This window comes from Gorilla gorilla, chromosome 1 (genome assembly GCF_029281585.2).
Source record: "Gorilla gorilla gorilla isolate KB3781 chromosome 1, NHGRI_mGorGor1-v2.1_pri, whole genome shotgun sequence".
NCBI lineage: Eukaryota > Metazoa > Chordata > Mammalia > Primates > Hominidae > Gorilla > Gorilla gorilla.
Genome location: NC_073224.2, coordinates 176,612,058 through 176,636,540, shown reverse-complemented (window position 1 = coordinate 176,636,540; position 24,483 = coordinate 176,612,058). Strand labels below are relative to the sequence as shown.

General features: G+C 41.2%; 1 protein-coding gene and 1 pseudogene across 2 annotated transcripts in view; one reads left to right on the top strand and one right to left on the bottom strand.

Annotated features, from left to right (window-relative positions):
• Positions 1-4,012: 4,012 nt before the first annotated feature.
• LOC129531965 (dnaJ homolog subfamily C member 7-like) lies at positions 4,013-11,179 on the bottom strand (annotated as a pseudogene).
• A 645-nt stretch (positions 11,180-11,824) lies between these two features.
• The window catches only part of ALG6 (ALG6 alpha-1,3-glucosyltransferase), a 69,783-nt gene continuing 57,124 nt past the window's right edge, over positions 11,825-24,483 (top strand). Inside the window, exons 1-3 of one of the 2 annotated variants that reach the window (XM_055364260.1) lie at positions 11,874-11,929; positions 14,083-14,205; positions 15,012-15,300. In XM_055364260.1, coding sequence (XP_055220235.1) covers positions 15,219-15,300 — 82 coding nt within the window. In that variant the 5' untranslated portion in view covers positions 11,874-11,929; positions 14,083-14,205; positions 15,012-15,218. Of the gene's footprint in view, positions 11,930-14,082; positions 14,206-15,011; positions 15,301-24,483 lie in introns of both variants that reach the window. The other variant, XM_055364246.2, reaches the window with a different exon arrangement.

Sequence of the window (24,483 nt, the reverse complement as noted above, 5' to 3'; positions counted from 1 at the left end):
CAAATGTTTACCTAGGGTAATGCAGTAGTTCCATCTTTCCCAAGAATAGTTATAAAGAACAAGCGCTCCAGTATTTGAAAAGTAAACACCACAATATTCCACAACAGCTTTGGATAGGGGCTTTGAAAAAAATTTTTTTTAATTTTTAAATTTCTTCTCATAGTATACTTTCTGTTTTTAAATTTTTAAAAATTTTTTTGTTTCTAATTTAATAGAGATGAGATCTCACTATATTGCCCAGGCTGGTCTCCATCTCCTGGGCTCAAGCAATCCTCCCACCTCAGCCTCGCAAAGTGTTGGGATTACAGGTGTGAGCCACTGTGTCCAGCCATTATACACTTTCCTGCGTTGTAGATTTGGATGCTATAGTTGAAGGGAGAAGATGCTTTCCTCCTCTTAGCTGTCTTCTCTGGATCCTAAAGAAATCCTGGACGAGAAAGGGCACTTAGAGATTATTTCTTTTGCTTAACTGACTACTGTAGATTCAATAACAGCTTAGTTCTGTTCAGTTCAGCTATTATTCCAGAAAACTAACTCCATCAATTATAGAAAATAACTTTTTATAGATAGAGTTTTTACAAACCTATCTTCACTACATATCCAGGAAGGATTATTTTCCTTTACACCATCAAAGCACCCAGGTTCTTTTCTTCATTTTATGAGAATCATTCCGGTGATATGTAGTAGCTACTATTATTGGGCACATGTGGTATCTCATTTAGATTTAAATTCATGTTTCCAGAGGCAGAGTGCTGTCTTGACAATATCTGCCGTATCCTTTCTCATTAAAACCAAACCCCAAACCTACTATCAAACGAAACGGTGATACAAAAATCACATCCTACATATTTTGTGTCCTGCCCCTCTCCTCAGCATTCATTTTTAGTTTGGCAATCTTTTATAACTTTGGTGAACAAAAGCAAAAACTCAAGAAAGAAGAAAAGACTTTATTTTGTGTTTTACCCTGTTTCACTGGCATAGACTTTGATCCCTTTCTATAAATAAAAATCTATTTCAAAATCGGACATTAAATCTTGATGTATTTACTGTAAATTTTACAAGTTGGAACCTCCTACTATCTTGATTTATATTTTAAAATGGAGTTCTTACCATTTCCCTTGGGAAGAATTTTTGGTTTGAATAGTTCTTACTGGCACGTTGCTTCCTTTATGTTTAGCCCAAATTTTCATTTTCAAAGACCGTTTTAGATAAGCACCATGATAGCTCTAAGCCAATGGATCTGTGTGCCACATAATAGAGTGTGACAATCCACTCAGTTGTGAAAGACATTGAAGATAAAGCAATAAAGCAGCATTTGTGTTATCACTTTGGCTTTACAAATCTACTTAAGCACTGACCCAACAGTGTTATTCATTATTGGGAATTATGGATGTTTATAATTGTCCAAAAATACATTGGGCTAAGTTATACCATATATCATAGATTTAAATTTAAATTCAAGATCCCGGGCTGAGAGAGATGCAGATTTGTAACCCTCCTTGGAGGTTTGGGGTCCATGAACCAATGAATACATTATATTGTCACATTAAAGAATTCTTTTTATCCATAAAGACATAACTTTTTTTATGATCCATATAAACAAAATTATTCTTATATGTATGATTATATACATATATATGGTTGAAACATCTGTATGTATGTATATATATGAGAATAATTCCAGCTGGCATCTGAGATTGACAGTAAAAATAACAATGATTATATTCTTCTGGACTGTGTATAAATTACTGGTGTAAGCTCCTTAAGGGAAGGCTATTTAGTCAATAAATATTTGTTGAATGAATGAGTATGTTCACAAGTAATTATAAATTTAACTTGATTTGCATCACTTAAACAATAGAAATCAAAACTACTCTATTCACAGTAGAAAACAATTCATTTTTAGGCATGGTGTGGTGGCTCATGCCCGTAATCCCAGGACTTTAGGAGGCTGAGATGGGTGAATCACTTGAGCTCAGGAGTTTGAGACAAGCTTGGCCAATAGAGAAACCCCGTCTCTACTAAAAATAAAAAAATAAACTGGGTGTGGTGGTGGGCACCTGTAATCCCAGCTACTTGGGAGGCTGAGGCAGGGTAATTGCTTGAACCTGGGAGGTGGAGGTTGCAGTGAGCTGAGATCGTACCACTGCACTCCAGCCAGGGTGACAGAGCCAGACTCTGTCTCAAAAAAGGAACGAAGGAAAGGAAAGAAGGAAGGAAGGAAAGGAAGGAAGGAAGGAAGGAAAGGAAGGAAGGAAGGAAGGAAAGGAAGGAAGGAAGGAAGGAAGGAAGGAAGGAAGGAAGGAAGGAAGGAAGGGAGGGAGGGCATATTTCTTAGCTCTTTTCACAGAAAGGACTAAAACCAAAAAGCAACCCAATAGCAATGAGCATCCTCAGCACATAGAATGTGGTCTTGAAATATCATTTCCTGCTAAAATGAACCAGGGTTCTTGAAGAAATAGGTAATTACAGGTTTGGAAAATAAACATACAAAAATAAACCTGGAACATCTTGTTATACCAGATAGCAAGGAAACTATGATCCAAGTAAAGACTGCTATGTCATGTCAAAAGGACTCAGGAGCCAACTTAAAGAGACTCCCACTAGCCATGGGACACACTGAGCACCAGTAAGCACAGTAACGACACTGGATCGAAACACATCGAACGTGAATTGTCTGTCACATTCTCCATGAGTTCATGATACTTTTTTAAAAAATTGTCACCAATGGGGAAGCTAATAAACCAGTTCATTATTTTGAAACCTCTTCCCCTCCCCTTCCCTCTCCCTTTCTTTCACACACACACACACACACACACACACACACACACACACACACACACACACACACACACGATCACCCTTGTTTCAAACCACAGAACAGACTTATAGATGAAAGGAATCTCTTTTGGAACTTCGGAAACCAACCTCATATTTGGAGGAACCAAATTGGAATCAACTTAAAACTGAATTGGTTTTTTTCTTGAGACGAAGTCTCGCTCTGTCTCTGAGGCTGGAGTGCAGTGGTGGGGTGATCTTGGCTCGCTGACATCTCTGCTTCCCAGGTTCAAGCGATTCTCATACCTCAGCCTCCTGAGTAGCTGGGATTATAGGTGCACGCCACCACACCCGGCTATTTTTTTGTATTTTTAATAGAGATGGGGTTTCACCATGTTGGCCAGGCTGATCTCTAACTCCTGGCCTCAAGTGATCCGCCTACCTCGGCCTCCCAAAGGGCTGAGATTCCAGGCGTCAGCTACTGTGCCCAGCCTACTTTTAATTTCCTTTCTTCCTCTCTCCCTCCTTCATTCCCTCCCTCCCTTCCTTCTTTTTTCCTTTCTTCCTTCCAGTAATTCTATAAAATAAATCCTGAATGTATATCAATATTTAACTTCTAGGCTGGGCGCGGTGGCTCAAGCCTGTAATCCCAGCACTTTAGGAGACCAAGGCGGGCAGATTGCTTGAGGTCAGGAGTTCGAGACCAGCCTGGCTAACACGGTGAAACCTCATCTCTACTAAAAATAGAAAAATTAGCTAGGTATGGTGGTGGGCACCTGTAATCCCAGCTACTGAGGAGGCTAAGGCAAGAGTATTGCTTGAACCCAGGAGGCGGAGGTTGCAGTAAGCTGAGATTGCGCCACTACACTCCAGCCTGGATGATAGAGTGAAACTCCGTCTCAAAAAATAAATAAATAAATAAAATTTGTTTGTCTGTATGAAGAGACTGTCCTCACACCTTTTTTTCTCTTCTTTTTTTTTTCTGTTTTAATAAAGTTAAAGAGTAAAATAAAAATTCACAAGCTGCTTCCTTGTCCATCTGCCTGCCTCCATCCCCTAATTGCAGTCTTTGACACTGGTTCGTTATCCGTCACCCCATTCACACAGACACTGGATATCCAACTGAGAAAACAGAACTGCTGTAAGTACACGGAGACATGATGTGAATTGCATCCACGTTCAAGATTAAACTGAGTGACTCTGCATTTTCTGGGTTCTGGGTGGTTGCCCTTCATTAGGCAAATAGAAAAAAATTTCCTGGACCAGACGCTTCAAAGCTGAAGCCCCAAGACCACTGAAGAATGCCTTGAAGATACTATTTGCATCAAAATCACCCATATTCATGCCCTCCTTGTCCAGGTCCTGTCCACTGTCCTAGCGAGTCTTTTTCTTGGGATCAGAGAAGATGGTAAAGGCCTCTCCAATTTCCTTGAACTTCCCCTCCTCCTTCTGAACCTCGGCACTGCCTCCACTGTGCCAATCTGGATGGTGCATCAAGGCCCATTTGTGATAAGCTTTCTTGGTCTCGTCCTCAGAGGCATTATTGTCCACTCCCAGAATCTTGTAGTAATCTTTCTTCTTACTCTTCTTCAGTTTCAGCTGTGCATTTTTTAGGAGCTGTTTGTGTTCTTTTGTTTTCTCTGTCTGATACACTTTTTCATAATTGTGCACTGCTTCTTCATACTGTTTGGTGTTCATGTAACACTGAGCTCTTCTCAAGCAGGCTTTTAAATAGGTGTCATTGAGCTTCACTGTATTTGTGCAGTCTTGTATTGCATTATCTAGTTTCCTAAGCTTAGAATTAACCATAACCCGATTATAGTAGAGTTTAGCATTAGTTTTTATATTGTTGGGGTTTATCCCCAGGGGTCATGTGTACAGTTTGTATGCTAGCTTGTAATTTCCTTCCTTAAATGCTTTATTTCTGTCTTCTTTCTTTGCTTTGAGTGCTTCGGGATTTCTGCAAGCAGTGCAGGCCCTCTCATGGAGCCATCCTAAGAGCCTATACAAAAACTGAACTGACTTGTCAATACAATCTTCATAATAAAGGCAAAGACCTTATACATACAGAGGATCTGCATTGGTGGACTCCATTTGTAAAATGTCATTGGCCACAGATTGTGCTTCTGGATAATGACCCAGCATTACTAAATATTCTGTTTTGAGGATTTTGAAGCAATGGCAGGCAGGGGCAAGTGCTAGGGCACAGTCCATGCAGAGAACAACCTTCCTAATATCATGCTTCTCAAAATCTGTTTTTGCTAGCTTCTCATATTCCATTATTGAATTGGCATTCTTGAACTCCTGTTATTCCTGAGCATTTTTATGATCCAGTTCTAGGGCTCTCTGGAAACTAACATGTGGCCATGGCATTCTCTAGAGAGAGGGGGCACTTGCCCCCTCCTAGATGTCCCTGAACAAAACTGTCATCCAATCTCAATGACTGGTGTGCATCTCCAAGAGCTTCCTGGAACCTTCCAAGCATAATCAATGTGGCTGCTTGATTACTGTAGTAGCTAGCATTTTTAGGACATATGACTATGGCTTTTGTATAATAATTATAAGCTTCATTGTAGTATTTCTTGGCATAATATACATTTCCTTGTTCCTTGAAAGACTCTGCTTCCCATGGCGTACAGTTAGACTTCTAGCTTCCCTAGACGTGAAGTTCTGATGGGCAGCCACCAAGTCTAACTTGTCTGGTTTCTATTAGCACATGGCTCTGCATCTGGCACAGACAGAGCAGATGCTCAGAAAACATTTGACGAATAAATGATATTGAGTAAAGGAAGCGTTACTTACTATGGTAGCCTTTAGAGAGAGATTTTGTTGGCCTGACATGATAGCTCATGCCTATAATCCTAGCACTTTGGGAGGCTGAGGTGGGCAGATCACCTGAGGTCAGGAGTTTGAGACCAACCTGGCCAACATGGTGAAACCCCATCTCTACTAAAAAGACAAAAATTAGCCGAGTGTGGTGGCACATGACTGTAATCCCAGCTACTCGGGAGGCTGAGGCAGGAGAATTGCTTGAACACGGGAGATGGAGGTTGCAGTAAGTCGAGATCGTGCCTCTGCACTCCAGCCTAGGCAACAGAATGAGATTCTGTCTCAAAAAAAAAAAAAAAAAAAGAGAGAGAGAGAGAACATTTGGGCATCAGAGACACCAGAACAGCAGTCTGCAACTAGGGAGCCTAGAACCTTCCTGTTTTTTGTGTGTGACAATAGTTATTATCTCACTGAATGAGAGTTCTGTAGAACATGCTTTGGGGAAATGTCACTCTCAAGTTTCCTTATATGTCAGAAGGGGATAATAACACCTGTTCTACCATTGTCTCAGAGTTACTGTGAAGATCAAGTGAGCTGGATATGAAAGACTTTGGCTAATGCCTATACTGAAACATGACAATGTAAGTTTAACTCTAACATTCTGCTACTTAGGTGAACTTATGCCCTACATGGGGCAAGAGTATAATGAGACTTGGAGGTTACAGAATAATGGAAAATGAGTCATTTTGACCCATAAAAGGGTCAATTAAGGAACAGGTACTGATAAGAAAATAGATTCTATTTAAAAGAATAGTTATGATCAGGTGAATGGCTTTCAGTTAAAATCAGAGAAGATCTGAAACTTATATAGAAAAGGGCTTGTTTTCTTACTGAGTGGAAGTGATCTAGGAAAGGGACTAGAAACTATTATAGAAGTATGATTTGTGTGAGGAAGTTTGCCTAGCTGATTGAATATTGACAGTACCTTCAATAAAGTATATAATAGTTTGTTAAGGTTGCTGTAACAAAATAGCACAGGCTGCGTGGCTTAAACAACAGAAATTTATTTTCTCAGAGTTCTGGAGGCTTGAAGTCAGAGATCAAAGTGTCTGCAGGGTTGATTTCTTTTGAGGCCTCTCTCCTTGTCTTGCAGATGGCCCTATTCTCCTGTCTTCACATGGTCTTTCTTCTGTGTGCATGCATATCTGTGTTCAAATTTCCATTCTTACAAGGATCCAGGCATGTTGGGCTAGGGCCCATCCTAATGTCCTCACTTAATCTTAATTACCTCTTTAAAATCCCTACTTCCAAATATAGTCACATTCTAAGGCACTGGGGATTAGGACTTCAACACATGAATTTTGAGGGCTACAATTCAGGCCAAAACAAGTTATATGCAATTTGTACCATGAGATTATCTTTACTCTACATACATGAAATGGCCACCAGAGGTTGCTCCTTTTGCAAAAGACATGGCAGAAAGACAAGTAAATAAGGGGATTTGAACTCTGATTTTCTGGCTGGTGACAAATAAAATTGTTAGTTGGGCTCTTGCCCATTTCTAGTTTCATCCCAACTTTTCTGTAGTGGATTACAGATGGCCGGAAATTCTTTCCTACCTTCCCATTGAGAGGCAGAATCTATTTCCACTCTCCTTGTATCATGGCTAGGTTGCTGTGTGACTTGTAAGGCTGGGGTGTAAGAGATCTGCAACTTTTGCCTTTGCCGCTTGGAATGCTCTCTCTGGGAAGTGAGCTGCCGTGTAAAAAGTTTGCGAAACTTTCTGAAGAGAGAAGCCCTGTGGAGAGAGGGCTGAAGCCATTCACGGATGTTTCAGCCTGAGCTGATCTCCCAGCTGAATGCAGCCTCATGACTGACCTCAGACAATCCCAGTGGAACAGATGAACCACCTACCTGAACCCTGCCTAGATTCTTGATCCATAGAAGCATGAGCAAATAAAATCATTGCTATATAAGCCGCTAAATTTTGGAGTAATTTGTTACACAGCAGTAGATAATTGAAGCCATCACCTATTAGTCAAACTGACTTTAGAGATTAATAGTATTCATTTCATATTCTTTCCCATCTGCCTTTAAAATGCAACAAGTTTTTTTTTTCTTTTTTTTTCCCAATGGAGTCTTGCTCTGTCGCCCAGGCTGGAGTGCAGTGGTGCGATCTAGGCTCACTGCAAGCTCCGCCTCCCGGGTTCACACCATTCTCCTGCCTCAGCCTCTTGAGTAGCTGAGACTACAGGCACCCACCACCACGCCCGGCTAATTTTTTTTGTATTTTTAGTAGCGATGGGGTTTCACCGTGTCTCCTGACCTTGTGATCCGCCCGCCTCGGCCTCCCAAAGTGCTGGGATTGCAGCCATGAGCCAGCGGGCCTGGGCAACAACAACTTTTTTTTTTTTTTTTGAGACAGAGTCTTGCTGTGTTGCCCAGGCTGGAGTGCAGTGGCGCGATCTCGGTTCACTGCAAGCTCCTCCTCCCGGGTTCATGCCATTCTCCTGCCTCAGCCTCCCGAGTAGCTGGGACTACAGGCGCCCACCACCACGCCCAGCTAATTTTTTTTTTTTTGTATTTTTAGTACAGACAGGGTTTCACTGTGTTAACCGGGATGGTCTCGATCTCCTGACCTCGTGATCCACCCGCCTTGGCCTCCCAAAGTGCTGGGATTACAGACGTGAGCCATTGCGCCTGGCCAACAACTTTTAAGACGGATTATGCGTTAGTGTAATTTGATTTCAGAGAATTTTTTTTATTTTTTTGAGACAGGGTTGTGCTCTGTTACTCAGGCTGGAGTGCATTGGTGCAATCATGGTTCACTACAGCCTCAACCTCCCTGGGCTCAAGTGATCCTCCCATCTCAACCTCCTGAGTAGCTGGGACTATATAAGCACACCACCACACCTGGCTAATTTTTATATACTTTTTGTATAGACAGGGTTTCGCCATGTTGCTCAGTCTGGTCTTCAACTCCTGGGCTCAAAGGATCTGCCTGCCTCAGCCTCCCAAAGTGCTGGGATTACAGCTGTGAGATACTGTGTCTGGTCATGGTTTCAGAGAAAATTTTCAGATAAGAACAGTAGGCTTCTGGTGGGGATGTAAATATATATATGTATGGGCTGCTATATGGTAGGAGGAAGAAGACACTTCAAAGAAAGGCTATGAAAAAGTGAGCACATGTTAAAGACAAATGATAATAGCTATTATTTATTGATTGCATACTATATGCCAGGCAGTATATTCAAGTTTTATATGCATGATTTCATTTTACTCTCATTAAAATTCAAAGAAGATGACATTAATTCTTTTTTTTTTGTAGGTGAAGTAATTATGCCAGAGACATTAGGAGACTTTACCAAGTTCACACAGCTAGAAAGTAGAAGAACTAAGATTTAAATCCAAACCTGTTTGTTTTCAGAGTCAGAGACTAGTTCTTAATCACCTTTCTACACTGCCTCTAAACTTGATCTGCTCTACAATTTTGCTATGGCTTATCCTTTTTGCTTATAGTAAATGCTATCATTCAAAATGCATTTTCTGAACATCTGTTATGTAAACGCACTGGATATTCACATGTGAAAGATGATACCTATTGAAGGTAAAGAGCAGGAGAAGGTATATAGATGGCAGTGGTGAGACAATTCAGCTATGAGTTAGTGACTGTGATGTCTCTTCCGCTATTTATTCATGAACATTTTGAGCATCAACTTTTTGTTAAATACTGGGTCAGAAGCTGTTGGGTTGAGAAACAGGAAGGAGAGATTGATACCAACTTCCATCACTTTAAGATGTATACTTTTTACATATTAATATTTCTGAAATTATATGTTTTACAGTAATTACTAGCTTAAATGGTAGCATTGTTTTCTTCCTCAGTGGTACATAAAATAATGGTGCTTTTTACAAGTGGTGGAACTTTAGATTCAATAAAGTATGATTTTTGGTCTGCCAAACATGGTTCTTGTTCACCAGATGCTTAATATTTATGATCCTGCAATGTAACGGATTTCTCCCTACATTTGTAACCATGTAACATCCTTCACCAATGTTCCTTTCTCCTTTTGGCCTGAGATAATGCATTTATTCAAGTGTGGTTGTTTATTTTCTCTCTATACTGTCTCCATCATTGTTCAGCAAATGAAACACTTTCATCTCTCTATCTTCACCCCAACTTCTTTCCTGGGCTCTGATTCATAACTGACACCTGAGTATTACAACTTTCTTGTCTTTATGTTACCATGAACTCAATACAATGCACCATCTTTCCCTCCAAGCCAGATTATTCTCCAGGCTTCCCAAGATCTATCAGTTCTTGGGAACTGTAATGCACACTTGAAACCTTGGGAGCCATCCTTGATTCTTCCCTCTCCTTTGTTTCACTTGTACATATCTAGTATGCTATTAAGACCTGTACACGAGGCCAGGTGCAGCGGCTCACGCCTGTAATCCCAGCACTTTGGGAGGCCGAGGCAGGCAGATCACCTGAGGTCAGGAGTTCGAGACTAGCCTGACCAACACAGAGAAACCCTATGTCTACTAAACATACAAAATTAGCCAGGTGTGGTGGTGCATGCCTGTAATCCCAGCTACTCGGGAGGCTGAGGCAGGAGAATCGCTTGAACTCGGGAGGTGGAGGTTGTGGTGAGCCAAGATCGTGCCATTGCTTCCCAGCCTGGGCAACAAGAGAACAAGAGCGAAACTGCGTCTCAGAAAAAAAAAAAAAAAAAGACCTGTACATGTTTCTTCTTGCATTGATCTCTCCCTTTCCAGTTCCACTATTGCCATCTCAGTCCAAGCCCTTGTCTAATCATGCGTGGACTGCTATAGTCTCCCTCTGATTCATCTGATCCATTTTCACCACTTTAAATTTTCTCTAACACTGTAACTGTACTGTATACTTGACTCCCTGCTAAAAGTCATTTAATAGCCCCTTACTGATCACTGGATACATTCCAGACACCATAGCCTGGTATTCAAGGCTCTCTACAATTACCAGTCCTTTCCAGCTTCATCACCCACCACCTAAACTAGAGGAAATGTTCTACACTTTTCAGCTGCCACAATATTTGGCTTGAACCATTTCCTTTGTCTAGATTCTTACTCTCATTCTCTGGGCTTATCCAGCCAGACTTTCCTTCAAAGCTCAGCTGACTCCTCTAGGAAAAGCATTTCCTGATGGTTTGCAGTTTACAGTGAACCCTCTTCTCCTAACTCCTACAGTGCTTAGTGCATATGTAAGTAATGTAACATTTAGTATGTGTTTCCTTCTATAGCTTTTTATCCTTTTATGCATAAAAATGTCTTTCCAATGAGAATTAAATGCCTTGAGGGCAGGGACCTGGCCATATTTCTCCATATTCCCAGTGCTGATGGTCTTTTAGATATAATCATATTTTAGACCTGGAAGTTCACCTAGCCCTACTGATTCCTTTCACAGTTGAAGAAACTGAGGCCCAGAGAGAAGTTATTCAGACTCAGTAGAAAGCCATAGTCCTAGCCAAATATTTGCTAACACTTACAAATTATAGGGGTTGGCTTACGTAGAATGGCAAGATTCAGAAGTGGGGAATGAGGGCACTCTCTGAACAAAGGAAGGCAAGTAAAAATCATCACAGCCGTCCATGCGTGATTGGACAGAAGCCTAGACTGAGATGGAAATAGTGGAACTGGAAAGGAAGGGATCAATGCAAAAGGAAAAGTGTGCAGGTCTTACTAACTTACTAGATTGGTATTTTTGGCAAGTTTGGGACCAGGTGATTCAAGCTGCCCGCTGGGGCACGTGTAGTGGCTACTCGAGGGCAGGGCTGTCCTTTTGCACAACGCACAGGCTCTCAAAAATGGTTGGATGTTCAATGTTTCTTACTTTAGGGGGCTGCCCAGTCTTCTTCTTCGCAGGCATGTGGTTGGAAGAAAGTGAAGCAGGTTGGCTTTCTGGCTCCTCGAGGGCACAGGCCCAGAGGAAGCCCTACTGCCCAGCGGTGAGGACCGGCCAAGGCTCTCTGCTCAGTGCAGCAAGCCAGGGCCCGCCCCTGACAGGAATCCGTTGGCTAAGCAGCCGCTCCGGCCTTGGCCACGATCCCAGGAAAGAAGAGCAAGGGGCTTTCCACCTGCCCCTAGCCTAACCCGGGGCTGGGAACCTCTCGGGTTCCATCGGCTCTTGTCCCGCCTCCTAAGCCGGCCGCCTCCTGTCCAGGCCAGGTTGCCCGCCCCTCCCCTCACGCTCGACGGGCTCGCTCCCGCACCGGGCGCGCGGGTGGTGCGCGGGCACACGGAGGCGGAAGGCCGGAGGGGCAGTCCGCTGCGGGGGCGAGCGCGCATGCGCCTTCCTGGGACCCACGGCAGGCGCGAATCCCAGCGGCCGGCGGGCGGCGGGGTAAGAGCATGGGATCCCGGGGGTTCCGGACCCCAGGCCAGTGTGGGGAGGTGCCGGGGGCTCGGACGCGCCACGAGGCGGCGCAGAGCTGGCGACCCGTCTCCCAGCTCCGCTCCACTCCCAGGGACGCGACGCGAGGCCTCCCCAGCCCTTCCTGCAGGGTCGCTTGTGGGTCGGGTGAGGGGACGCGGTGATAGTGGTGGCACTTGCAGGCTGGGGCGGTCCTGGCACCCTTCTCCTTGCGGTTCTGAGGGCCTGGCCCTCAAGAGAAGGGGCGGAGAAACGCGAGAAGGGATCCCTTTCGCCCCATATACACGCCCGGGATAGCTGCTCTCCCCGGTGTTGTGTCCACTGCGGTGGAAGGACCTTTCAGACTAAAAGGAGCAAAGTCGGCTCTGGGATGGGGACGGCGGGCTTGGCATTTGTCGAGATGCACCGTCAGGGCAAAGGAGGACGAAAAGCGCATCTACTGCCTGCCTAGCAACTTCGTGGCCAGTGGATGGGTTGGAAAATTACTGTTTTCTGATTTACAGGTGGAAAAAGTCGCAAATAACCCTTTTTCTGGTTTAAGCAGAAGAGAGTCGTTAAAAGCCTCGCATAATATCTTTAACCACACAGGGCTCAGTAAAATTAGGGTACCTCCCCGCTTCGCACACACAGACGCACACAGCTCCATTCAGCAAATACTTCTTGGGTACCTGCCTTCTGCTAACACTGTTCTACAAGTGGGGGACAGAGAGCAACGACTAAGACAGGAGGATCCCTGCTCACAGGGAGCCTTTAGTCGACACATCCAAGTAATTTCCTTTTACACTTTTTTTTGTTTTTAATTGAGACAGAGTCTTGCTCAGTCGCCCAGGCTAGAGTGCAGTGGCACGATCTCGGCTCACTGCAACCTCTGCCTCCCGGGTTCGAGCGATTCTCCTGCCTCAGCCTCACGAGTAGCTGGGATTACAGGAACGCACCACCACGCCCAGCTAATTTTTGTATTTTTAGTAGAGATGGGGTTTCACCATGTTGACCAGGCTGGTCTCGAACTCCTGACCTCAGGTGATCCACCTGCCTCGGCCTCCAAAAGTGCTGGGATTACAGGGGTGAACCACTGCGCCCAGCCCCTTTTATGCTTTTTAAATTGGAATATACCATATAGAAAAATACTGTACGCGAATTATAAGTTGTAACTTGTTAATTTATCCTAAAGTCAACACATTTCCTAACCACTACTCAAATCAAGCAGCAAGATTCACAGCATTTCAGAACACCTCTCTGGGCACCCCTCCCAACCACCATCCCTTCTTTCCTCCCCAAAGGTAACCTCTTTCCTGGTTTTTAACACCATAGATTAGTTTTGCCCATTTATGAACCTTTCATGGAACCATATGATATGTATTCTTTGGTGTCCAGCATTTATACTGAAAATTATGTGTGTGAGATTGCACCATGTCATGTGAAAATACAAATCCTGTTAGTGAAAAGAATTAGGAAGCAAATTGAAGGTAATGATACAAACAGTAAGGGGAGGAAGCTTTAGTAGGATAGTCAGGGATAATCTTTCTGAGGGGATGATTTGAGATTTGGCATCAATGACAAAAGATTAGCCATTCCAATCAGTTCTGGAGTTATCCCGTGATGTTTTCATTTTAAATAAGAAAATAATTAGGGCCGGGTGCAGTGGCTCACGCCTGTAATCCCAGCACTTTGGGAGACCAAGGCGGGTGGATCACCTGAGGTCAGGAGTTCAAGATCAGCCTGGCCAACCTGGTGAAACCCCGTCTCTACTAACAATACAAAAATTAGCCAGGCGTGGTGGTGGGTGCCTGTAATCCCAACTACCTGGGAGGCTGAGGGAAGAGAATCGCTTGAACCCAGGAGGCGGAGGTTGCGGTGAGCCAAGATTGTGCCATTGTACTCCAGCCTGGGCAACAAGAGCAAAATTCCATCTCAAAAAAAAAGAAAAAAAAAACAAATAAAATAAAATAATTTTAGATCATTAGGTGGAATGTACCAATTTTGCCCTAAATTTTTTAGTTGATTTATTATATTTTCTGAATATATTTAAAGTGTATCCTGTGGTTAAAATGGTCCAAAATTTTTCAAAGAGAAGAGGAAAATGTCAATTTTGTCAATTTGCTTTTTATTTTTTTTTGTTTGAGATGGAGTTTCGCTCTTGTTGCCGAGGCTGGAGTGCAATGGTGCGATCTCGGCTCACTGCAACCTTCACCTCCTGGGTTGAAGCGATTCTCCTGCCTCAGCCTTCTAAATAGCTGGGATTACAGGTGAGCGCCACCATACCTGGCTAATTTTGTATTTTTAGTAGAGATGGGGTTTCACCATGTTGGTCAGGCTGGTCTTGAACTCCTGACCTCAGGTGATCTGCCCACCTCGGCTTCCCAAAGTGCTGGGATTACAGGCGTGAGCCACCGCAACCGGCATCAATTTGCTTCTTACTTTAAAACCCCAACCTAAGGAAAACTGTAAAAAAAAAAAAGTAAGTGGTTAATTGAGTTTTACTGCTTTTGTATTTTTTTCTCACGATTTGGGGTTATTCTTAATGATTCTTAAAAAGGCTCATTTCTCTAAGATGGAAAGTTGGTGTGGTTAATGCAAGTATATTTTGGAAGAAAAGTAAAAACCAAACTAGATAAATTGTTTATTGGAAGACTTTCCCAAACTAAATACAAAGACAAAATTCCTCTTTCTCACTGTACCAAAGATAAATCACGCCTTTGTCTGCGGTTGTGGTTTTATATTTACCTGTAGGTGAACGTGTTCTAAATAGAATTGACTGTGTCATTATCTACATATGTGTTGTTTTTCTTTTCTCAGAAATATTCCCTTGTGAGAGTAAATCTTTACTATATCTTTAGATGTATTGAGTCCCATTTAATAGGGAGATCCACCTTTTTATGTATATTCCCAACTAAAGGACTAGGGAATAAGGAACTTAAAATACCACCTTTCCTTCACATTCCTTCCCACTACCCCTCCCCTCGAATTCTCTATCCTTCTACTTGGTTTACTGGGTTCATTGTTGTAGGTACTGTACTCAGCTAAATCTTGATATCTTTTTTTTTCCCCTTAGGATACTTCTACATAGACATAATCAAGTTTTGACTATTTGGAAACCAAGCATCATTAAAATTCTCTCAAACTCCTAATTGCGAAGAATCGATAACATTTCAAGAAGTGATAACATTTCTCTGAACAAGAAAAGAAGTGATTGACCACGTTTTAAAAGTACTCTGGCACTGGTGCTGTGTTTTCTTCCCCTCCCTAAATTTGAAGAACTATGGAGAAATGGTACTTGATGACAATAGTGGTTTTAATAGGACTAACAGTACGATGGACAGTGTCTCTTAATTCCTATTCAGGTAATACATTTTTACTGGTTAAAAAAAAAAAAACGAAATTTTCCTTTGAATAGGTGTTTGTTTGGGGAAAAGTTTACCATTTTCTGACCAGGACAGAGAAGAATTTCAGGCCTTTTTGATATGGTTGAGAAAATACATTTAAATGTCCAGTTCTAATAGAAAGAATATGGATAACAGCTAAATAGAAGCACGCGCTTTGTGATGTGAGAAAGCAAAAATGTGTTCTAACAGGTAAGATGACAAATTGAGAAATGATTCTGTATTAAACATTGAAGAGGAAAATGAGCTAGCACTTCAAGGGAGGAGTGGAGTCTGTTTAGGGTAGAGAAGCATATTACTAGATTAAAGGGAAGCGATCAGTGAACAAGAATAAAATTGGGAATGAGAGAGGGGGAATTGATGGAGTATGGTCCTGGTGTGTTGGATTGGCTTAAATGTAACTCTGCAGGTACCTATTTAGCACGTCTCATGTTCCCAGCACCATGCTAGCTTCTAAAAATACAAGGTGAATAGCCAATACTCAGAGGGCCCACATTTTATTTTATTTTATTTTATTTTATTTTTTTGATACGGAGCCTCGCTCTGTCGCCCAGGCTGGAGTTCAGTGGCGCAATCTTGGCTCACTGTAACCTCTGCCTCCCGGGTTCAAGCAATTCTTCTACCTCAACCTTCCGAGTAGCTGGGATTACAGATGCACGCGACCATGCCCAGCTAATTTTTGCATTTTTAGTAGAGACGGGGTTTCACCATGCTGGCCAGGCTGGTGTCGAACTCCTGACCTCGTGATCCACTTGCCTCGGCCTCCCAAAGTGCTGGGATTACAGGCGTGAGCCACCGCACCCAGCCAGAGGGCCCACATTTTAATAGTTAAATGGTCACAACAGAGGGTGATAATTATAATGTAGAAGTATGTGTGAGGTACAGAGTTAATAGAGAGGTAAATGATCAGGATGCATTGGAGAAAACTTCAGGAAAGATGTTTGCATTCAAGATTTGAAGGATGAGTCAGAATTTTCTAGGCAAATGAAGTGGAGAAGGTATTATAGAGTGCAGGAACTTGTGCAACAGACATGGTGTCACAGAGCATGGTTATTATAAGTATTGTATTTGAGTTGCATAAAACATAGGAACAAAAAGGATGAGGAGAGAGTGACCAGAGAGTAGGTTATACAATTAGCTGGGCAAATTATTTAGTTGTAGAAAAATAACTTATGTTAGTGAAAAAGGGTCATAGGAAAAAGAGATAGGTAAAGAGAAAAATGAGACAATAATATTAATAGTTGTAAGAGCTACGATATATACACAGACACATATATATACACAGACACACATTTACTCTCTACTTACACATTTACTATATACGAAGATACATATATGGAAATTTATATATATGTGTGTCTATATAGTAAATGTGTATATACACAGACACACACATATATAGGTATTTTATGCATACCTATATATGTGTGTGTCTGTATATAGTAAATGTATATATACACAGACATATATATGGATATACACAGACACACATATATATAAATATCTGTATATATGTGTGTATATAGTAAATGTGTATGTAGAGAATAAATGTGTATGTGTCTGTGTATATTGTAGCTTTTTTTTGAGAAAAAAAAAAGCTCTGTCACCCAGGCTGGAGTGCAGTGGCGCAATCTTGGCTCACTGTAACCTCCGCCTCCCAGTTTCAAGCGATTCTCCTGCCTCAGCCTCCTAAGTAGCTGGGATTACAGGTGCATGCCATCATGCCCAGCTAATTTTTGTATTTTTAGTAGAGACGAGGTTTCACTATGTTGGTCAGGCTGGTCTCGAACTCCTGACCTCATGATCTGCCTGCCTCGTCCTCCTGAAGTGGGATTACAGGCATGAGCCACCGTGCCTGGCCTGTAGCTCTTACATATAGATGTATACACACACACATACATATATGTTTTGTAAGTTTTTTTTTTTTGGAGACAGGGTTTCACTTTCATCGTCCAGGCTAAAGTGCAGTGGCACAATGTTGGCTCATGGCAGCCTCCGCCTCCTTGGTGCAGTGATTCTGCTGCCTCAGCCTACCAAGTAGCTGGAAATACAGGCATGCACCACGACGCCTGGCTAATTTTTGTATTTTTTGTAGATACAGGGTCTCACCATGTTGCCCAGGCTGGTCTTGAACTCCTGAGCTCAAGTGATCTGCCTGCCCCAGCCTCCCAAAATGCTGGGATTACAGGTGTGAGCCACCATTTCCAGCCAATATTTTAACCAGACTATAGTTTCTCTTTTCTCTTAAAACATTTTTTTGGGGGGGGAGGCTAAGGTGGGTGGATTGCCTGAGCTCAGGAGTTCAAGACCAGCCTGAGCAACATGGCACAACCCCGTCTCTATTAAAAATACGAAAATTAGCCGGGCGCACACCTGTAATCCCAGCTGCTGGGGAGGCTGAGGCACAAGAATTGCTTAAGCCCAGGAGATGGAGGTTGCAGTGAGCCGAGATCATCCCACTACAGTTTAGCCTGGGCGACAGAGCAAGACTCTGCCTCAAAAAAAAAAAACAAAGCAACACACTTTTTTGGACTATTCTTATTTTTCAATTTAATTTAATTTACATTTTTTTTTTTTTTGAGACAGGGTCTCCCCCTGTTGCCCAGGCTGGAGTGCAGTGGCATGATCTTGGCTCACTGCAGCCTTGACCTCTTGGGACCACAGGCATGTGGCTAATTGTCTGGTTAATTGTTTTGATTTTTAGTAAAGATGAGGTCTCACTGTGTTGCCTAGGCTGGTCTTGAACTCCTGGGCTCGAGCAATACTCCTGCCTCAGCCTCCCAAAGTACTGGGATTATAGGTGTGAGCCACTGCGCCCAATTTTTTCAAATACTCTGGCTTAATATAGTTTCTCTTTATTCAGCATGAATTTAAAGGATTTATAGAAAGAACTTGTAAGAACTACTATATTTTGAGTATGAGTATTTTCTTTAGTATTTACCACAACCACTGAAGACAGGTAATATCTTCTATTTACAAATGGAAAATGAGACAACCAATAAATGACAACTGGGATTCAAGTATAGTTGTATTTAATTCCACAATCAGTGCTCTTATGACTGTGCTCTGTGGCTTCTGAATGAGTTCGAGGAATATCGAGGAAGTAAAATCACTTAAATGTAGCAGTTGACTTGGGCTCAAATCTTAGCTCTTTCACCTGTTAGTTGCCTGATCTTGGGGAACTTATTTAATCTCCTTGAGCCTCTTCTATCAAGTGGAGTATTAATACATACTTTAAGAGGGTTCTTGGCCGGGCCGTGGCTCACGCCTGTAATCCCAGCACTTTGGGAGGCCGAAGTGGGCCGATCACATGAGGTCAGGAGTTCGAGACCAGCCTGGCCAACATAGTGAAACCCCGTCTCTACTAAAAATACAAAAATTAGCCGGGTGTGGTGGCGGGTGCCTGTAGTCCCAGCTATTCTGGAGGATGAGGCAAGAGAATTGCTTGAACCTGGAAGGCAGAGGTTGCAGTGAGCCGAGATCACGCCACTGCACCCCACCCTGGGTGACAGAGCAAGACTCTGTCTCCAAAAAAAAGAAAAGGATTCTTGTGAGGATTGAGATAATATGTATAAATTATGTTTTCTTTTTTAATAGTGCAGGGCTATAACTAGCACATTTATAGTTCATAACTCATCTCATTTGATCCTCACATCAGATCATTTAACCCTAAAATGTCTGCTATGCAGGAAAAATAGGTCTTGCTAGTGATTAAGTCTTTAGGCCTGGTCTTTAGGGTGACCAAGAATAATAAATGGTATCTTCCCTAGAGAAGTTTACAGTCTAGTGGATAAGGTGGACATGTAAATATATACTACATAAAAATGTAGGCCGAGCACAGTGGCTCATGCTTGTAATTCTAGCACTTTGGGAGGCTGAGGCAGGGGGATCACTTGAGGTCAGGAGTTCCAGACCAGCCTAGCCAACATGGTGAAACCCCCTTTACAAAAAGAAAAATTAGGCATGGTGGCGCATGCCTGTAGTCCTAGCTACTCGGGCCTCTGAGGTGGGAGGATTGCTTGAACCCGGGAGGCGGAGGTTGCAGTGAGCCAGAGATGGTGCCACTGCACTTCAGCCTGGGTGACAGAGGGAGACTCCATTAAAAAAAAAAATGTAGTGTGGTATAGGCAAATACTTTGTTTCTTTTCTTTTTTTTTTTCTCCCTAGACTGAGTCTTGCTCTGTTGCCCAGGCTGGAGGGCAATGGTGCAATCTTGGATCACTACAATATCTGTCTCCCGGGTTCAAGCAATTCTCCTGCCTCAGCTTCCCGAGTAGCTGGGATTTACAGGCATGTGCCACCACCCCCAGCATTTTTTTTTTTTTTTTTTTTCCAGTAGAGACAGGATTTCCCCATGTTTGCCAGCCTGGTCTCAAACTCCTGACCTTAGGTGATCCACCCTCCTTGGCCTCCCAAAGTGCTGGGATTACAGGCGTGAGCCACCACACCTGGCCCATTTCTTTTATTTCCTTAAAATGCCTTTGTCAGGTTTGATATCAAGGTTAAGCTAGCCTCATAAAATGAATTAGGGAGTATTCTCTCTTTTTGTAAAATCTGGAATAGTATGTAAGCTTGGAATTGTTTGTTCCTTAGATACTTGGTAGAACTTGATAGTAAAAGTATTTGGGCCTGGAATTTTCTTCGTAGGGAAAATGTTTAGTGATTTAATTTGTTTATTGGTTATAGGACCATTTAGGCTCTCTCTTTTTTCTTGAATTATTTTTGTAATTTATATTTTTCTAGAAATGTTTCCATTTCACCTAAGTTTTAAAATGTATTGACATAAAATTATTCGTAATGTTTTCTTACCTTTTACATTTTCTGCTGTACCAATGATTATAGTTCCTTTTTTATTTCTTATATAGTTAGTGGTGTTTCATTTTTTAAAACAATCAGTCTTATTAGGGGTTTATTAATTTTATTAGTACAGTCATGCATTGTTTAATGATGGGGATTCATTCTGAGAAAGGCGTCATTAGGCAGTTTAGTCATTGTTCAACCATTGTAGAGTGACTTACACCAACTCAGATTGTACAGCCTGCTACACCCAGGCTGTACATTATAGCCTATTGCTCCTAGGCTACAAACCTATACAACATGTTACTGTGTTGAATGAATGAATGAATACTGTAGGCAGTTGTAGCACATGGTAAGTATTTGTGTATTTAAACATATCTAAACATAGATAAGGTACAGTTAAAATACAGTATGATTATCTTATGGGACCATCATTGTTTATACAGTTCGTTGTTGACTGAGATGTCATTATTGTGGTACATGGCCGTATTTTTCAAATAACTAATCTGAGCTTTGCCCATTCTCTCAGTGATATCCTTGGGGTTGTTCTTTTTTAAATTTAAATTTACTAAATTGGATGCTTTAGCTCTTAAGTTTCAGTCTCTGTAACACTATCATTTAAGCTATACATTTTCTTTAGAGTACCATCCCACAAGTAATATTTTCTAATTTCTAATGTGACATCTACTTTGACCCATGAGTTATTTAGAATTATGTTTAAAATTTTTTAAATATTTAGGCTTTAAAAATTATCTTTTTGATATTTTAAATTTAAGTAGATGGTAGAAAGAGAATCTTTCTGTGTACTACTAATTCTTTGAAAAGCATTGAAACTTGACCTAGTATGTAATCAGTTTTTGTAAATGTTCTGTGTGTGCTTGAAAAGAATGTGTAATCTCTAGTTTAATATTCTGCATATATTCAATAACCCAATATTATTGTTTTGATACAATCGTTTTTTATATTCTTACTGATATTTTACCAATTGATCTACCAGTTATTAAGAGAGCTGTAGTTTCTCTTTGTAGTTTTGTCAACTTGTATGTATATATTTTGTATCTATATTACTAGGTGATTTAGAATTGTTTTTCTTTTTTCTTTTATTTTTTGAGATGGAATCTCACTCTGTTGCCCAGGCTGGACGGCACAATCTCAGCTTACTGCAACCTCTGCCTCCCGGGTTCAAGGGATTCTCCTGCCTCAGCCTCCCTAGTGGCTGGGATTACAGGCGTGCGCTGCCACACCCAGCTAATTTTTGCATTTTTAGTAGAGACGGGGTTTCACCATGTTGGCCAGGCTGGTCTTGAACTCCTGACCTCAGGTGATCCACGACCTCGGCCTCCCAAAGTGGTGGTATTAACAGGTAGAATTTTTTTTTGTGTGACCTGAATTTCATATCACTGTTGCTTCCCCGTTTGTTTACAATAATGCTTTTTTGTTAAAGTTTGTTTCCTCTAAAATTAATATAGCCATAATAGTTTTCTTTAGTTTGATTTTTGCTTGTTATATCTTTTTCTGTCCTTTTATTCTTTACCATATGTTTAGATATGTCTAAGCAATTTCCTTCCGCAATTGCTGTTTCCCTTCTCTATTGGTTTGAAAGCTATACTTTTATTTTCTTCTTTCAGGACTTATCTGGAAATTTTCAGTTGCATATTTAACTTAACAAAGCCTGAAGTTAATATTTATATCCTCTTGAACAATGCAAAGACTTTAGAATGTTTTAATTCTGGTTACAGATCCTCACTTCCCAAGTTAAAATGTTACTGTCTAGGATTTTGTTTCTTCCATGATTTTTAATCCTATAAATTAGACATTAATGACTTGTTTTGTACAGTTAATATTGGTTTATTATTTATTATTTATTTATTTTTAGAGATGGGATCTCACTCTGTTGCCCAAGCTCAAGTACAGTGGCATGACCATAGTTCATTGCAGCCTTGACTTCCTGGGCTCAGAGGATCCTCCTGCTCCAGCCTCCCCAGTAGCTGGAACTACAGGTGCTTGCCACCACACCCAGCTAAATATATGTTTTTTTATTTTTAGTAGACATAAGGTCCTGCTGTGTTGCCCAAGCTGGGCTCAAACTCCTGGGCTCAAGGGGGATCCTCCCATCTTGGCCTCCCGAAGTGCTGGGATGACAGGTGTGAGCCACTGTGCCCTGCATATTTATTTAGTTTTACCCTTGTGTTTAGCATTTTCTGTTCACCCTTCTTACATATTGTATCTTTCTTTGAGATCATTTTTTTTCTTCTTGAAGTACACCTTTGGGAGTTTTTTTTGGTGAGAGTCTATTGGTGGCAAACCCAGTTTTTGTCTGAAAATGCCTTTATTTGGCTTTCAGTCTTAAAGTTTTGCTGGGTATGGAATTGTTTTGATGGTTGTTTTCTCTTAGTATTTTGAAAATACCATTGTCTTTTAATTTGTGTTGATGTTTGGACATCAGCTGTCATTTTAATTGTTATTCTTTTGTAGGTAATTTGCCTTTCCTTTCTTGCTGCAGTTTCACTATGATATATCTTAGTGAATATTAAAACATTTGTCATCCTAGGATTTTCCGTGATTTCTGTCTCTAAGGAATGGTATTTTCTGCCTGTTCTAGAAACTTTTCAGCTACTGTGTCTTCTTATTTTTCTTCCTTTTAGAACTCTGATTAGATATATGTTGGATCTTTGGTTAGGAATTCCACAGATAGTATAGGCCATTCACTATGTGCCAAGGGCTGGTGATGCTGCAGAGAATAAAATAGACAATAATCTCTTCCCCTCATTGACTTTATAGTTCTCAGTTATCTCTTCAAATATTGTATCTTCCTCATTTTTATTCTTGTACAACTCTTGTTAGATGTATGTTGGGTCTTTTCATTCTGTCTTCTGTGTTTCATAATCTCTTGTATTTTCCATCTCAGGGTTTCTTCACAGTGCTTCCTTTATAATCATCAAATTTGGTTTCCTGTTCATTACTTTTTAGCTGTGCTTAATTTGTTTTTTTTTTAACTCCCCATTGAATGTTAAGGTTTCAGTTATTATATTTTTTATTTCCAGAAGTTCTCTTTGGTTCCTTTTTAGATCTTGATCATTTCTGATAGTCTCTTGTTCCTTCAGCATACTTTCAAGGTCTTCTTTTGTATTGTTAAGCAGTTGAACCATGCTTATTTTATGTTCCTTATCTAAAAATTCCCGTATCTGCATTCTGATTTCATAGTTTTTTGTTTCTCCTGACCCTTGCTCATGGTATTTTGTTTCTTCATGAGCTTAGTGATTTTTAATAAAATTGTGAGTTTATGTAATTTGGAACTTTTATCTGTGGGAATTCTTTGAGGCTTGAGTTTCCTGTGCATTTTTCCACATAGGGTTTATGTTGCTTCCTGGTAGGCACCTGGGGCACTATTAACAAAAATCAAACTAAATTAGCAACTTAAAGTTTCTTTGGGTCATGTACTTGGTGTGAATTCAGGCCCCAACCTGGGCAAATGCAGGCGTATGGTTAGGAGTTTTCATAGGACTCTTTTTCGTTTTTCCTGTACTACCAGGAGCCAAGGCCGAGATGAGTACTATCTTCACTATCTCCCTAAAGGCATTGTATTTTAAATTGTAGTAGAGGGTTCTCTGACCTTGAATTCCTACCTGTTCAGGTCCCAAGCTTTGCCTCCTTACTGATTGCATAGGGCTCCTGGTAGCCAGGCTATTGACCACCAGAGATCATTGGATACCCTCAAGGCAAATGCTTACCTCTCTGAATCTACACTTTGCTGTTGTTTCTGGGGCCTCTAAGGAATTCTTACATGTTACTGCTAGTTCAGCCATATATTAAAATTATATATTTATAAAAGTAGGATACGTAATATTATATTATAAATTATATAAAAACAAATATAAATCATACATTATATATAAAACATCATATATAAAACATTATATTATATACATTATTTATTCAATGTGAACTAGGATTTTTACTGGAGATGTTTTTGGACCCTTTGTCTAGCATATTGCTGGAAACCGAAGTGCCATCTATATTTTTAAAAGCTCCATAAGTTATTCTAGTGTTTACAGAGGGTTAATAGACATGATGGTTGAAGCCAGGGGTTGAGGAGCAAAAGCAACAGGTTTAAGAGTTGCTTTTGCCCCTCAACAAAAGCAACTTTTGTGCAAGAAGAAAACAGATTTAACCACTAATCATCTCCAGAGAGAAGGGAGAATGATTAAAGGAGACTGAGAAGAAACTGTGTAGTAGGCTTAGCATCTGGAGAGTTTGTTTTTCTAGAAGCCAAGAAACCAGACAACTTTACAAAATGAGGACCGGCCAACAGTGTCAAGCTATAGACATGTCAAAAAGGATGAAAAT